The sequence below is a fragment of the Cuculus canorus genome, chromosome 1 (assembly GCF_017976375.1).
Source record: "Cuculus canorus isolate bCucCan1 chromosome 1, bCucCan1.pri, whole genome shotgun sequence".
Lineage (NCBI taxonomy): Eukaryota > Metazoa > Chordata > Aves > Cuculiformes > Cuculidae > Cuculus > Cuculus canorus.
Genome location: NC_071401.1, coordinates 49,165,788 through 49,177,605, shown reverse-complemented (window position 1 = coordinate 49,177,605; position 11,818 = coordinate 49,165,788). Strand labels below are relative to the sequence as shown.

Genomic DNA, 11,818 nt, shown 5'->3' with positions numbered 1-11,818 from the left:
GTCCCTATATGCTCAGTGGTATGACACTGGGCATCCCAGTCTCCAGGGAGGAATACGTGAGTTGAAAACAGCTCATGACATTTGCTCTCTTCATAGTTCATTTTCTTGATTGTTCAGCTTTTATACTTCTAGGTTCAGCTGAGTCGCCTACACACTTCCCCACCCATGCTGTTTCTCTGCCCTAATTACCCCAGGCAAGGCTGTTTACACAACTGAAAACCCCACTGGTGCAGCTGGATATCTAAAACAAAGGTCACTCTCAAAACCCTTTGTGTTGAGATAAGATCAGCTTGCCTTATGATAGTTGGTGGTCCTTCCTTATATTATTCCTTGAGCTCACCATCACCCATCTCCTCTGAGCTTTCCTTGTGTCTGTTGTCACAGAGTGCAATTCCCTTCTTTATTTCTTCCTACACCAAACAAAAGCAAACTTGGAAGACATTTGTTAGTTACATCAAACATGAAAGGTATGCCATTTGTGTTTGTGCCTCTGTTCTGAAGGAAAGACATCTTAAAAAAAACAACCCTGCTAATAATTTTGCCAGAGAATAATACTAGATGCTTCATCTTTAACCAGTAGTGAACTTCAGCTGCAACTTTTGCTGAGGCCAGTGTCTTGCTAAGTGAATCCTACCTTCTTAAATTTTCAGGGCTAATGAGTTCTTTTGAGCAGCATTATTGAGAAAGTGTTTAAAGTGATAAAAGAACAACAGTCCATATGGATATAATTTCAGACAATTTTTAGCAATTTTGTAAATGACAGCATAGTCTAAAACCATCAGCTGGGCCTCAAGAGTCTGTGGCAGAAAACAATAAGAACTTATTAATTTTAGCTTCTGCTGACTCTGACAGGCATATTTGAAATGTGATTATGTTGGAGACTAGCAGCCAGCTGTTGTTGACTAATGATCTCATAATTTTATATGTATCAAATGATCTTATTTTATATTTATCAAGGGAGGAACATGGCAAACTGACCCAGCCAGGCACATAACTTTATAAAGACAAAGCTGGAGATACACTTTCCAGGAAGGAAGATTCATTATGAAAACTAAAAGATGAGTATGTGTTTTTCTCTGTATGAAGAAAGAGTGTCAAGATGCTCACTGCACAGATCTGATAACTTTATCCACGCTGAAGTGTTTTGTACTAATGACAGAAAAAAGCATTAGGATTGAATCTTCTCTGAAAATCTTTGTGAAATGGATCCACAAAAAAAAAAATTTGCTTTTAGCTCCCCAGGCACTTTGTGGAAGTCTTAGTACAGGACCTGGTAACCAAAATGTAAATCCAGATGCCCTGCGAGATCGTGCTGTGTACCATGTGAAGAGGCCAGGGCTCCCCGGGCAGCACCACAGACCCATGACCTGTTTAACCAGGGAGTGCCATGCTGTGAAGGACAATCTCCACTCTGCACCAGCACAAGCATGACAAAGGTTGCACAGGAACCTATCTCAGACAAAAGTTCCCAGCTGCTCTCATGGGATAGTTTTCAATCAGATTTATTCCTTGATGTGCTCCACCATGAAGCCACACCAGTACAAGTGACTGGGGAAGCAGAAGAACAAAAATGAGTGGCCAAGGATCAGGCTGGGAAGGAGTAGAAAACTGTTCCTTCTGGAGGACTTGTGTTGATTCACACTTACATGAGAATGAGAGCCAGTGCGAATGGAAGGGAGAGACACAGCAATGGCAGGAATTAGACACATCTTGATGTCCACTTCATTCAAGGATCACCTATCCCCATTATAACCTACCAGTTAAATACCAAAGCTAGACCCCTCTTACAAGAGTGGGAATAAAGAGGAGTTTCTAAAGAACACCCCAGTAACTAATGAAATCACTCAGAATACTGAAGTGCCTCCCATGCCTAACGTGATTTGATCAAACACCTCCTCTCCTGGTCTAACTGGTAGGCTCATTCCTCCTCTCAACATGTTGTAACTGAGGCAGGGTTGAAAGAAGACATGAGTGGGTGAAATCTGTAACCTGGTGACTAAGGTAATTGCTTGCAACTGAAATTTAAGAAGTTCTTGTGCTCAACTCCAACTGATACTTTGCATAGAATAATTTGGTGTTAATTAAAGAAAGAATGAAATCACTAGTACTTCTCCATCCATGCCAGTGCCTGCGCTAGTAAGATATTAGTTCATGTTGTCTCCTGTTCATTTTGGGATGCTTCCATGCAAAACAGAAAAGCCTGACTCAGAGAGAACCCTGCAGCAGCTAGAGCATTTAGTTTCCAGAAAGATGCAAGCTCAGACAGAAGAGAGATTTGAATCCCAGCATCCGACTTTGGGTGTAAGGAGGGAAGATGGAGCAAGTATCCTCAACCTTCTTATCTGAAGTGTATTAGGGCTGCACGTGAAATCAAAGGGGATTGTCAGCTCGGCTCTGCATCCTGACAAGCCTGTTATAAGCAAGGTGGGGAATTGCACAGCGCTGTCAAGACTGAAGCAGCCTTGCTGGTTCTCAGAAGCAGACCTAGAAGCACATCCGCTTTTGGAGTATCTAGAGCTCAATCCAGGTGGAGCATCTTATGACCATGGAAATCTAGCCACCTGTAGACATTTAGATGTTGCCAGGCCTAAAGTGTACTTCACAGGAGAGGAGTGATTGTTAGGGAAGATGAGCAGCCCTGGTTTGAAAATCAGAGTCCTGAGACACGGCAGCAGTGGCTTACTCTTCCTTTGGCTCAGTCCCAAGATTCAGATACAAACAGCTGAAATGGTTCATAACATGGAGATGTGAATCTACTCAACACAGCAAACCTAAATGCACTGCTGTACAAATTTAAGATCCCAGGAGAGGCTAAATCATTACTGTAATGAGCAAACTATATTGTCTCATGAAGTTTTGTGACAAATTCTTCTGAGTTTTCCAGATGGCAACTTCACTTTTGCCTTTACTTTTGTGGAACAGCAATAGTATTCCTCAGAGAAAAATAAAGCTTTATTTATTGCAACTCAGAAACTTAGACATGGTAAGGAAAATCAACATTGGAACATGCATATTATCATTATAAAATAAATACATTATGGATTTGTTGTAACAAGCTCTATTATCAAACTAAAAGTGAGAAATCTGAGAAGCTCAGAATTAAATGTAGAATTCCACACATTTCAATGTCTTCAGATCTGCTAAGGCTCGGTAAGATGCACAACCTTAACCTTAACCCTGTATCCTAACATGACAATTATACCCATATAATTAATACAATAGGGTTATGTTTCAAAGACTGTAACTGAAATTAGGTTTTCTTTCTTCTCTCATGGTATTGCTTTAAAGTCTGTTAAAAGATGTTTGGCACACCTTCCTCAAATCCTGATTTTTCCTGCAGAACCTGCCTTGCAACTTGGCAGTGCACACCACTGAGTTATACGTATCTGTATAATTAATATACCTTCTAATGAGATGAATTGCTTGTGGTATAACTCTTAAAACCAACGCAACAGAGCAGAGCAGAACTTTTCAGGGTCAGTAATAAATGTTTCCAAATTGGAATATACAGCTTGTTTATTGAATGGGATGCAAAACATTTTGAGAATATGATGTAGTTTAATGTCTTAAAATATACTAGGAATAGGATATATTAGAATTCTGTTGATCTGAGCGTGCTACCAGAAATGCAGGCATCTCCCACTGAGATGCATTGGCAGTTTAGGAAAACTAAACTCAAATGGGCAGTGAATTCGATATTAAACAAGATATTAATCAAGACCATGTTGGACGAGGCCTTGAGCAATGTGATCTAGCAGAAGGTGTCCCTGCCCGTGGTAGAGGGTTTTGAACTAGATGATCTTTAAGGTCCATTCTAACCTAAACCACCCTATGATTCTACAAAGTGGATAAACACCTTGTCAGAATAATTCTCTCCCCTGTAGTAAAACAAGTCAAGGCTTTACACAATTCTAAAAAATGTGAATATGTCTGTCAGACACCAGTGGTATTCTAAGAAAGTTAAGCACATGGTATCTAAACATCAATACGTAAAATTTTGACTGATGATTGAAAGCGAAAGAGGGAAGCAGCTTGAGTTATACAGTAAGCACGTATGGTTCAGCTTTGGCTTTTTTTTTTATATAATATGCATTTTTAAGGCAGTGCTCTTCAGATTTATTTTGATACTTCACTTGCATAAAAAAATCTCTAGATCTCTAAAGCCGCTGATGAGCCAATGGTAGCTCCCAAAATGAGGAAAATGCATAATGTATCAGTATTTGCCAGCACACCCCCTCCCCTTTCTCCTAAGAAAGATCAAATGCCAGATTTCATTCAATGAAGATCAATGTGGGACAAACATTGAGTAAATAATCTCATCAGACCTATGAAACAAATAAATTAGAAAATAGAAATAAAAATTATCAAAATCTGAAAATAGAAAAATTCTCAAAATTCAAACAAAACCCTTGCATTACAGTGACTATGTTAATGGATCCAGACAAATTTTACCTTTTTTCCCCACAATGTAACTCTCTGAACAGAAACTTGCCTGAAGAAAGCAAAGTCATGCCCAAGTGACTAAGCAGTCTGTACCCACACCGCCGGTTAAAATGCCTAAAAAGCCATGCGTCAGACACTGCATAAACAAGACAACTTTGTACATGAAGCTCTCCATATATTTGGTTTCAGATATTCCACAGTTTGGCACTCTTTGCAAGATTGTATGTGACCACAAAGGCTAGAAAAAAACTTTAAAACCTCTCTTTTCCTTTAACTGCTTCACCACAAATTTTATTTGGAGCTCCCCATAGCCTTCATAGAATCGCAGTTTGTCCCGAGTTGGAAGGGACTCCAAGGACCATGGAGTCCAACTCCTATCCCTGCATAAGACAACCCCAACATTCCCACCATGTGTCTGAGGATGTTGTCCAAATGCTTCTTGACTATTGTCAGGCTTGGCACCATGACTACTTCCCTGGGGAGCCTGTTCTAGTGCTCCACCACCATGTGGACGAAGACCCTTTTGCTAATATTCAACCTAACACATCCCCATCCCTGAAAATCTTCCCGCCATTCCCTCGGGTCCTCTCAGTGGTCATCAGAGAGAAGGGATCAGCACAAGCTCCTCCTCCTCCCCTCGTGAGGGCTTCATATTTTTTCCCTTTGCTGAACAGCTGCGTGAGCATCAAACCACTATGCAGCTCATTACAAAAGCCACAGTGATGGAGGTACAAGGCTTCCGCAGCCACTGCACCCACACAAGGCATTTTCATTCCAGACAATGAATCGGCAAATTAATAAATAGACACTAAAATAGAATCATAGAATGGTTTGGGTCGGAAGGGAACTTAGAAGTTCCAACCCTCCTGCCATGGGCAGGGACACCTCCCACTAGACCAGGCTGCTCAAGGCCCCATCTAAACTGGCCTTGAACACCCCCAGGGATGGGGCATCCACAACTTCCCCTGGCAACCTGTGCCAGTGCCTCATCACCCTCATCGTGAAGAATTTCTTCCTAATGTCTAGTTTAAATCCTCCCCCTTCCAATTTATAGCCATCCTCCCTCAACTTATCACTACATTCCCTTGTAAAAAGTCCCTCCCCAGGTTCCCTATAGCCCCTTCAGGTACTGGAAGCTCGCTATAGGTTCTCCTCCGAGCCTTCTCCAGGCTGAACAACCCCAACTCTCTCAGCCTGTCCTCGTAGCAGAGGTGCTCCAGCCCTCTGACCATCTTCATGGCCTCCTCTGGACCCGTTCTAACAGCTCCATATCCTTCTTAGGCTGAGGATTCCAGAACTGGACCCAATACGGCAGGTGGGGTCTCACAAGAGCGGAGCAGAGAGGCAGAATCGTCTCCCTTGACCCTCTGAGAAGTAAAGAAATACAAAATATTTAATATTTAAACTTCTAAAATATTAGAAGTAAACATCCACACATCGTTTCTCTTTATTATTTGGAAGATTTGGTGCACACCCATGCTGCAGCACTGGCATGTTCACCCAGCCATGCCTGAGAAAGGAAGGGATGGAGGAGAGGAGGGAGGGAAGGAGGGAGGGAGGAAAAGAAGAAAAGAGAAGAAAGGAGAGAGGAAAAGAGGAAAGGGGGAGGAAAAGAGGAGAGGAAGGAGGGAAAGCAGAAAGGGGAAGAAGGAAGGGAAGAAGGAAAAGGGGAAGGGGGAGGGAAGGGGGAGGGAAGGGGGGGAAGGGGGAGGGAAGGAGGGAGGAAAGAGGAAGGGAGGAAAGAGGAAGGGAGGAAAGAGGAAGGGAGGAAAGAGGAAGGGAGGAAAGACGGGAGAGAGGAAAGGGGGAGGAAAGGAGAGTAAGAAGGGGGAAAGAAGGAGAAAAGGAGGTAAAGAAGGAGAAAAGGAGGGAAAGAGGGAGAAAAGGAAGGAAAGAAGGCGGGAGGGAGGGAAAGAGGGAGGAGAGGAGCGTGTCTCGGCACGCCTCCCCGCGTGCCGCCCCCGCCGCGCGCCCCGTGCCCGTGCTGCCCGGCGGCAGCCTCCGGCGCCGCGGGAGGGGGCGCGCACGGCGCATGCGCTTGCCCTCGGCCACGCCCACCCCCACCGTCCCCTGCTAACCCCCCCCCGCCCTCGTGCGGGAGCAGCCGGTCGCGCTCTGGTCTCGCGCGGCCCCGCGCTCCCCCTGCCCTGCCCCGCCATGGCGGCCGCCGCTGAGGAGCCTTTCCCTTTGCATGGCCTCCTGCCCAAGAAGGAGACCGGCGCCGCCGCTTTCCTCGCCCGCTTTCCCGACTACGACGGGCGGGGGGTGCTGCTGGCCGTGCTGGATACCGGCGTGGACCCGGGAGCGCCGGGCATGCAGGTAACAGGCGGTGGGGAGGCCCTGAGTCACGGCCTTGGGCCCTCAGGCGGGGGCTGGGCCCTGCTGGGCTGCCCCGTGGCGGGACGGGGGAGAGGAAGCTCTCGGAATGGGTCCAGAGGAGGCTACAGGGGTGATCAGAGGGCTGGAGCACCTCCCATATGAGGACAGGCTGAGAGAGTTGGGCTTGCTCATCCTGGAGAAGAGAACGCTCTGAGGAGACCTTCCAGTACCTGAAGGGGCTACTGGAAAGCTGGAGAGGAACTTTACAATGGCATGTAGTGATAAGATGAGGGGGAATGGTTTTTAATTAGAAGGAAGAAGTTTTAGATTAGACATTAAGAAGAAAGAAATTTTTCATGATGAGAGTGGTGAGGCACTGGCACAGGTTGCCCAGGGAAGTTGTGGTTGCCTCATCCCTGGAGGTGTTCAAGGCCAGGTTGGATGGGGCCTTGGGCAGCCTGATCTGGTGGTAGGTGCCCCTGCCCATGGCAGGGGAGTTGGAACTGGATGATTTTTAAGGTCCCTTCCAACCCAAACCATTCTATGACTCTTACCAATGTGAGGCCAGGGCAATTGTGTGATAGTGGCCACGGCCCCCAGCGGCCCGAGGTGTTGGCAAGAGGAGAGAAGGCCTCGAATGGCTGTCCTGCGGAGTTGGCGTTGTGCCTGTGTCTGTTTGGTTATCGTTCCCGCTGGGTGCACTGTCAACGTGAGTGTCGACTCCAGCGCAGAAGGACAGGGGGTACTCCGGTAGGCAGGGGTTCCACATCAGTCATCTTGGGTGTTTATAATAGAACCGCTATCTTAGAAAAGACCTTTGAGATCATCAAGTCCAACGTACTTGTTCACTACTTAACCATATCCCTATGCACTTCATCTCCCCATCTTTTAAATACCTCCAGGTATGGTGACTCAGTCACTCTCCTTGGGCAGCCTGTGGCAGTGCCTCATAACCCTTTCGGTGAGGAAAGTTTTATTGATGTCCAATCGGAATCTGGCATATCTCCCAGGCTATTCCCTCTCGTCCTATCGCCTATCACTTTGGAGAAGAGACCAATGCCCACCTCACTGAAGTCTCCTTTCAGCTAGTTATAGATTGTGATGAGATTCCCCTCAGCCTCTTTTTCTCGAGGCTAAACAACTCCAGTTCCCTCAGCCACTCCTTACAAGTCTTGTTCTACAGCCCCTTCACCATCTTCATTGCTCTTCTCTGGACACCTCCAGGACCTCAGTGTCTGTCTTATCTGCTTTTAAGCTGTTTACAGACACTTTATGGCACTTAAATCTGTCTTCATTGGTGTAGAACTTATTATGAAAGGATACTTTGTGGTTTTGTTAAACTATGGCATTACCTCAGCTAAGTAGCTAGGGGCTACAAACAGCCGCTTATGTCTTTTACATGAGAAGTGTATTTCTGGCAAAATTTGCATACCTCTCTCAGTGTGCTTTTCCTGTCTTGTATTGCAATAACAATCTGTATCAAACTTGGTTCTGCCAGCTTTTTCTTAATCAGCTGACCTAGTGATTACTATTACAGTCTTGATCTCAGTGTTGTAGACTTCTGTGTCTTGTCTCTTAATGTTTCTTTATCATGCAAGTTTATTTGGCCTTTCATGTCACTACTGTTTCCAATTCGTTGACAATGACATGTTTTCTCTGAGATGTGGCAAAGGAAGCCTTGAGAAATGATTCCGTGTGTTGTATGCAACTCACTTGGATACAGCATGTTTTATTTTTTTAACCAAGCAGGACAAGTGTTGGTTTCTGCCCTTTCTTTAGCAGAGATTTTACTCCTAGGTGACCTAGTTCAGGGACCTAATTCTGGTAGATGTTTACTTCGGTGTTCTGAAGTGACTCCTTATGTGGGGTTCAGGTGAGTGAAAGGATAAGTGAATAGGACAAGTAGAGTTGAAGAAGGGACTGGGCAGCCGTAACTTCAGTTTATTTAAGCTGTAATGAAACTGGCACTTTTTGCAAAAAGTTCTGGGTAGGTGGAGTAGTAATTAGGAAGCTAAAAGAAAGCTAGCCAGAAAGCAAACAGGAGAAAAACACGGGCAGACCAGAAAGTAGTAAAAGATAATTGGAAAGATATGAGTATAAATGGCACGTGCGTAGATCTGAAGCTTCACATATGAAAGCAAAACCCTAAATCTCTGGAGGTTGTACATGAAGAGTGGTCAACTAAAATCCATGAGTTTATGGGCAATAGAGGGAGGCTTTGTTTTGAGATACGTAACGCAAAGCTCGTAAGGGGGTACTTATGAACCCTCACAGTCTCAATGTTGGCTGTACCAATTTTCTCTATGTGGAGGATAAGATTTCAAATAGTGAAGTAAAAGATCTTTAGATAACTTTTTGGGGAAAAAAGTCATCTTGCTGTGGGTGAAAGTGAGTTAGCAGGAATGTTCGAAAAACCTGTAAAGAAGCTGCGTTGTCTTTCAACACTGTCTACTTGAAACACCTGGCCAATGCTACTACAGTATGGGGTGGCTTATTGCACAGAGAGCAGGGAATTATAAAGGAGGCATAGGCAGTGCATGGTCTGTAGAATAGCTTTGTAAGCATTTTTTCAGCAAGTGGTTTTCCTCACTCTGGAGCATTGGGCAGCTTACATTTTGCCTCCATGGAATAAGACAGTGTCCTGGACGTAGACAGCATAGCTGTACTGTGAGAAAGTAGTTGGGAGATTTTTTTTTTTAATTTTTTGTTTTTCATGCCCTGGTTGTCTTTGCTGCTGCCTTTTCTGACTGTCAGTCCTCACTCCGGCAAGGAACTGAGAACTGAGTCAGTTGCTTAGAGGGACAAGAAGATGTTGTATGTGGCAAGGTCAATAGGTATTACACGTTTGGCTTCATTTTGATGTCAATGATCATTACAGGCCAAAATGAGCTATCCTGTTTTGAATATAGTGGGGTTTTTAGTCAACATAAACCAGCTTATGTTTTGTTGCTCTTTAGTGTCTCATTCTTGGCTAGGGTTCCTTTGCTTGTTGATGCAGTACTTTGGTTGGTAAACACTGATACCCTAACTTTATGGCATACGATCACTTTCTGAGGGACAGAAAGATTTGGGGACAGAGTATAACAGGGAAGTACCATTATGTTTATATTCTTCCCTGGACACTTGCTGCTATAGAGGGGGTAGTTATTGAGCTTAGCAAGCTTTCTTACATCAATTTCATTTTTGTATTGGTTAGCTTGCTTTGCCACAGAAAATACTAATCGAACTTGTACTTACTTTCCTTTTCTTCCTGAATCTTTTGTAGCCATTGCCCTCAAGGGTACTCTTCTCACCTCATCTTCCATTACTTTGCACTCCACATGTTTATGCCTACTGTTAAGTTCAGTTTGGCTGCTTCTTTCCTAATTTTTCCCCACCTCAGCCCTCCTAGGTTTACAAATAGAATTTATTTCCTGTTGTTATCTGCCAAGTCACAGCTTGTAATTCCTCATAAGGCATTGCACCTGGTGGAATTTTAGGTGGGCAGATAAGGTAGGTTTAATGGAGCATTTTGGTTGTGTATGTATGGTCTTTTATTCAACCCCACCCTGGCCTTTCCAGGTTGCCTATGTCCCTTCTTGTTATGTTTCATGGTAGATAAGTTGTTTCATCTGCTTCTTTCTTGCAATTTTGTTCGGTTTGTGAGGTGCCTGTTGGGATTATTATTTAATAAAATTAGTTTTTACTTTCCTAAGGCAACGTTTTAGCAGTAGCAGCCAGTGTGGTTTGCCTTACATTTTAGCACAAAGTTAAAAAAAAAATACTTGAAAATTATTTTATTTGTGATGGTGATCGGCTGTTTTGTGACAAGCTGATGGACCTGTTCGTCCCTTGTTGCCACAGTAGCTGTCAGTTGGTATTGGTAACATTGTATGGTCTGGCAAAATCATGCTCAAATGCATCTGGCTTTGTCTTTTAATTTGGGATTGTCACAGGTACTATTGCTCCTCTACTTCTTTTATACTGATCAGATGCCAGCATTATGCAGATAGATTATTTTTAATGTTTCCCATTTACTAATTTATTTCTTTTATAGTCAGAGCTTTGAGCAACCTGATCTAGTGGAAGGTGTCTCTGCCCATGGCAGAAGATTGGAACTAGGTGATCTTTAAGGTCCCTTCTAACCCAAACTCTTCTATGATTCTATGGATCTATGATAGTACATTTTTTTCAAAGTATAAACTAAAACATATAAACAACAAAGTAATTTTCAGTTATAAACTAGTAACTTGTTTTATTTGTTTTTTTCAAATGACTGTAGGCAAACCATGATATTAAAGGTAGAATTGGGGACTTTGTTGAAGTATACTATAGAATATTTTAAATTGTAAAAAATTCTTTGTTTTTTGAATATTAATATGAAAGATACTAAAATGTAACTTCTGTCTGTAGTAAATTCATTACTTCAGGATTTTCTGGCTCACACAAGAGAATTGATCAAGTTCACTTGATTATTTTATTATTATTCTTTCCTCAGAATTGCAGGACTTGAGAAGGAAATCCGAGTTGAACTCTGAGTTTCACTGTAGCATTACTGCTGGTGGGTAGTAGGCCAAACAACACTTCACGTCAGCAGAAGCAGCCATATCAGTTACTTGCATGAAATGACTGTGAACCTGTCTGGATTGCTGCCATTTGGCATTGAACCTTGGACCTTTGCACAGAAACTCCTAGTTTCTTGTGTCTGACTGAAGGGCTCTGATTTGTTGATTCTACTTGTACAAATTCACGTGCATGTGTGGACCTGCTATTCAGCTAGCAGGCAAAGAGCTGTATAGTGTAGGAGTTGCACATTGTCTTCTTGTCTGGGAAGCAACTTTTAAGACTACCCAAGCTTGCTATGGCATAAATCTGTGTTCTGGCCACCTGTTGCAATATAACTTGTGTGCTTCAAACAAAGTCAGGAGCAGCTCTTGACTTTTCTGTGAGTGAGGATTTGCATTTAAAGGCATTAATTACAAAAGCTAGAAGAATGTGTGGTGTGACTGCCTATGCACTGTTTCCCACATAAATTTGCACTACTGTGTAACTGTTGTGCAGTAGATATTTTAACAGG

The 11,818-nt window shown here is 43.5% G+C and overlaps 1 protein-coding gene across 4 annotated transcripts in view; it reads left to right on the top strand.

Moving 5' to 3' along the window:
• The first annotated feature begins 6,506 nt into the window (after nt 1-6,506).
• TPP2 (tripeptidyl peptidase 2) overlaps nt 6,507-11,818 on the top strand; it is a 54,711-nt gene continuing 49,399 nt past the window's right edge. For 2 of the 4 annotated variants that reach the window (XR_008449214.1, XM_054063173.1), the window contains exon 1: nt 6,507-6,762. Coding sequence is in view for 3 of the 4 variants with exons in the window: in XM_054063173.1 (XP_053919148.1) it covers nt 6,601-6,762 (162 nt within the window). In the remaining variant the exon portion in view is untranslated. The remainder of the gene's footprint in view (nt 6,763-11,818) is intronic. The other 2 variants (XM_054063157.1, XM_054063163.1) reach the window with 2 other exon arrangements.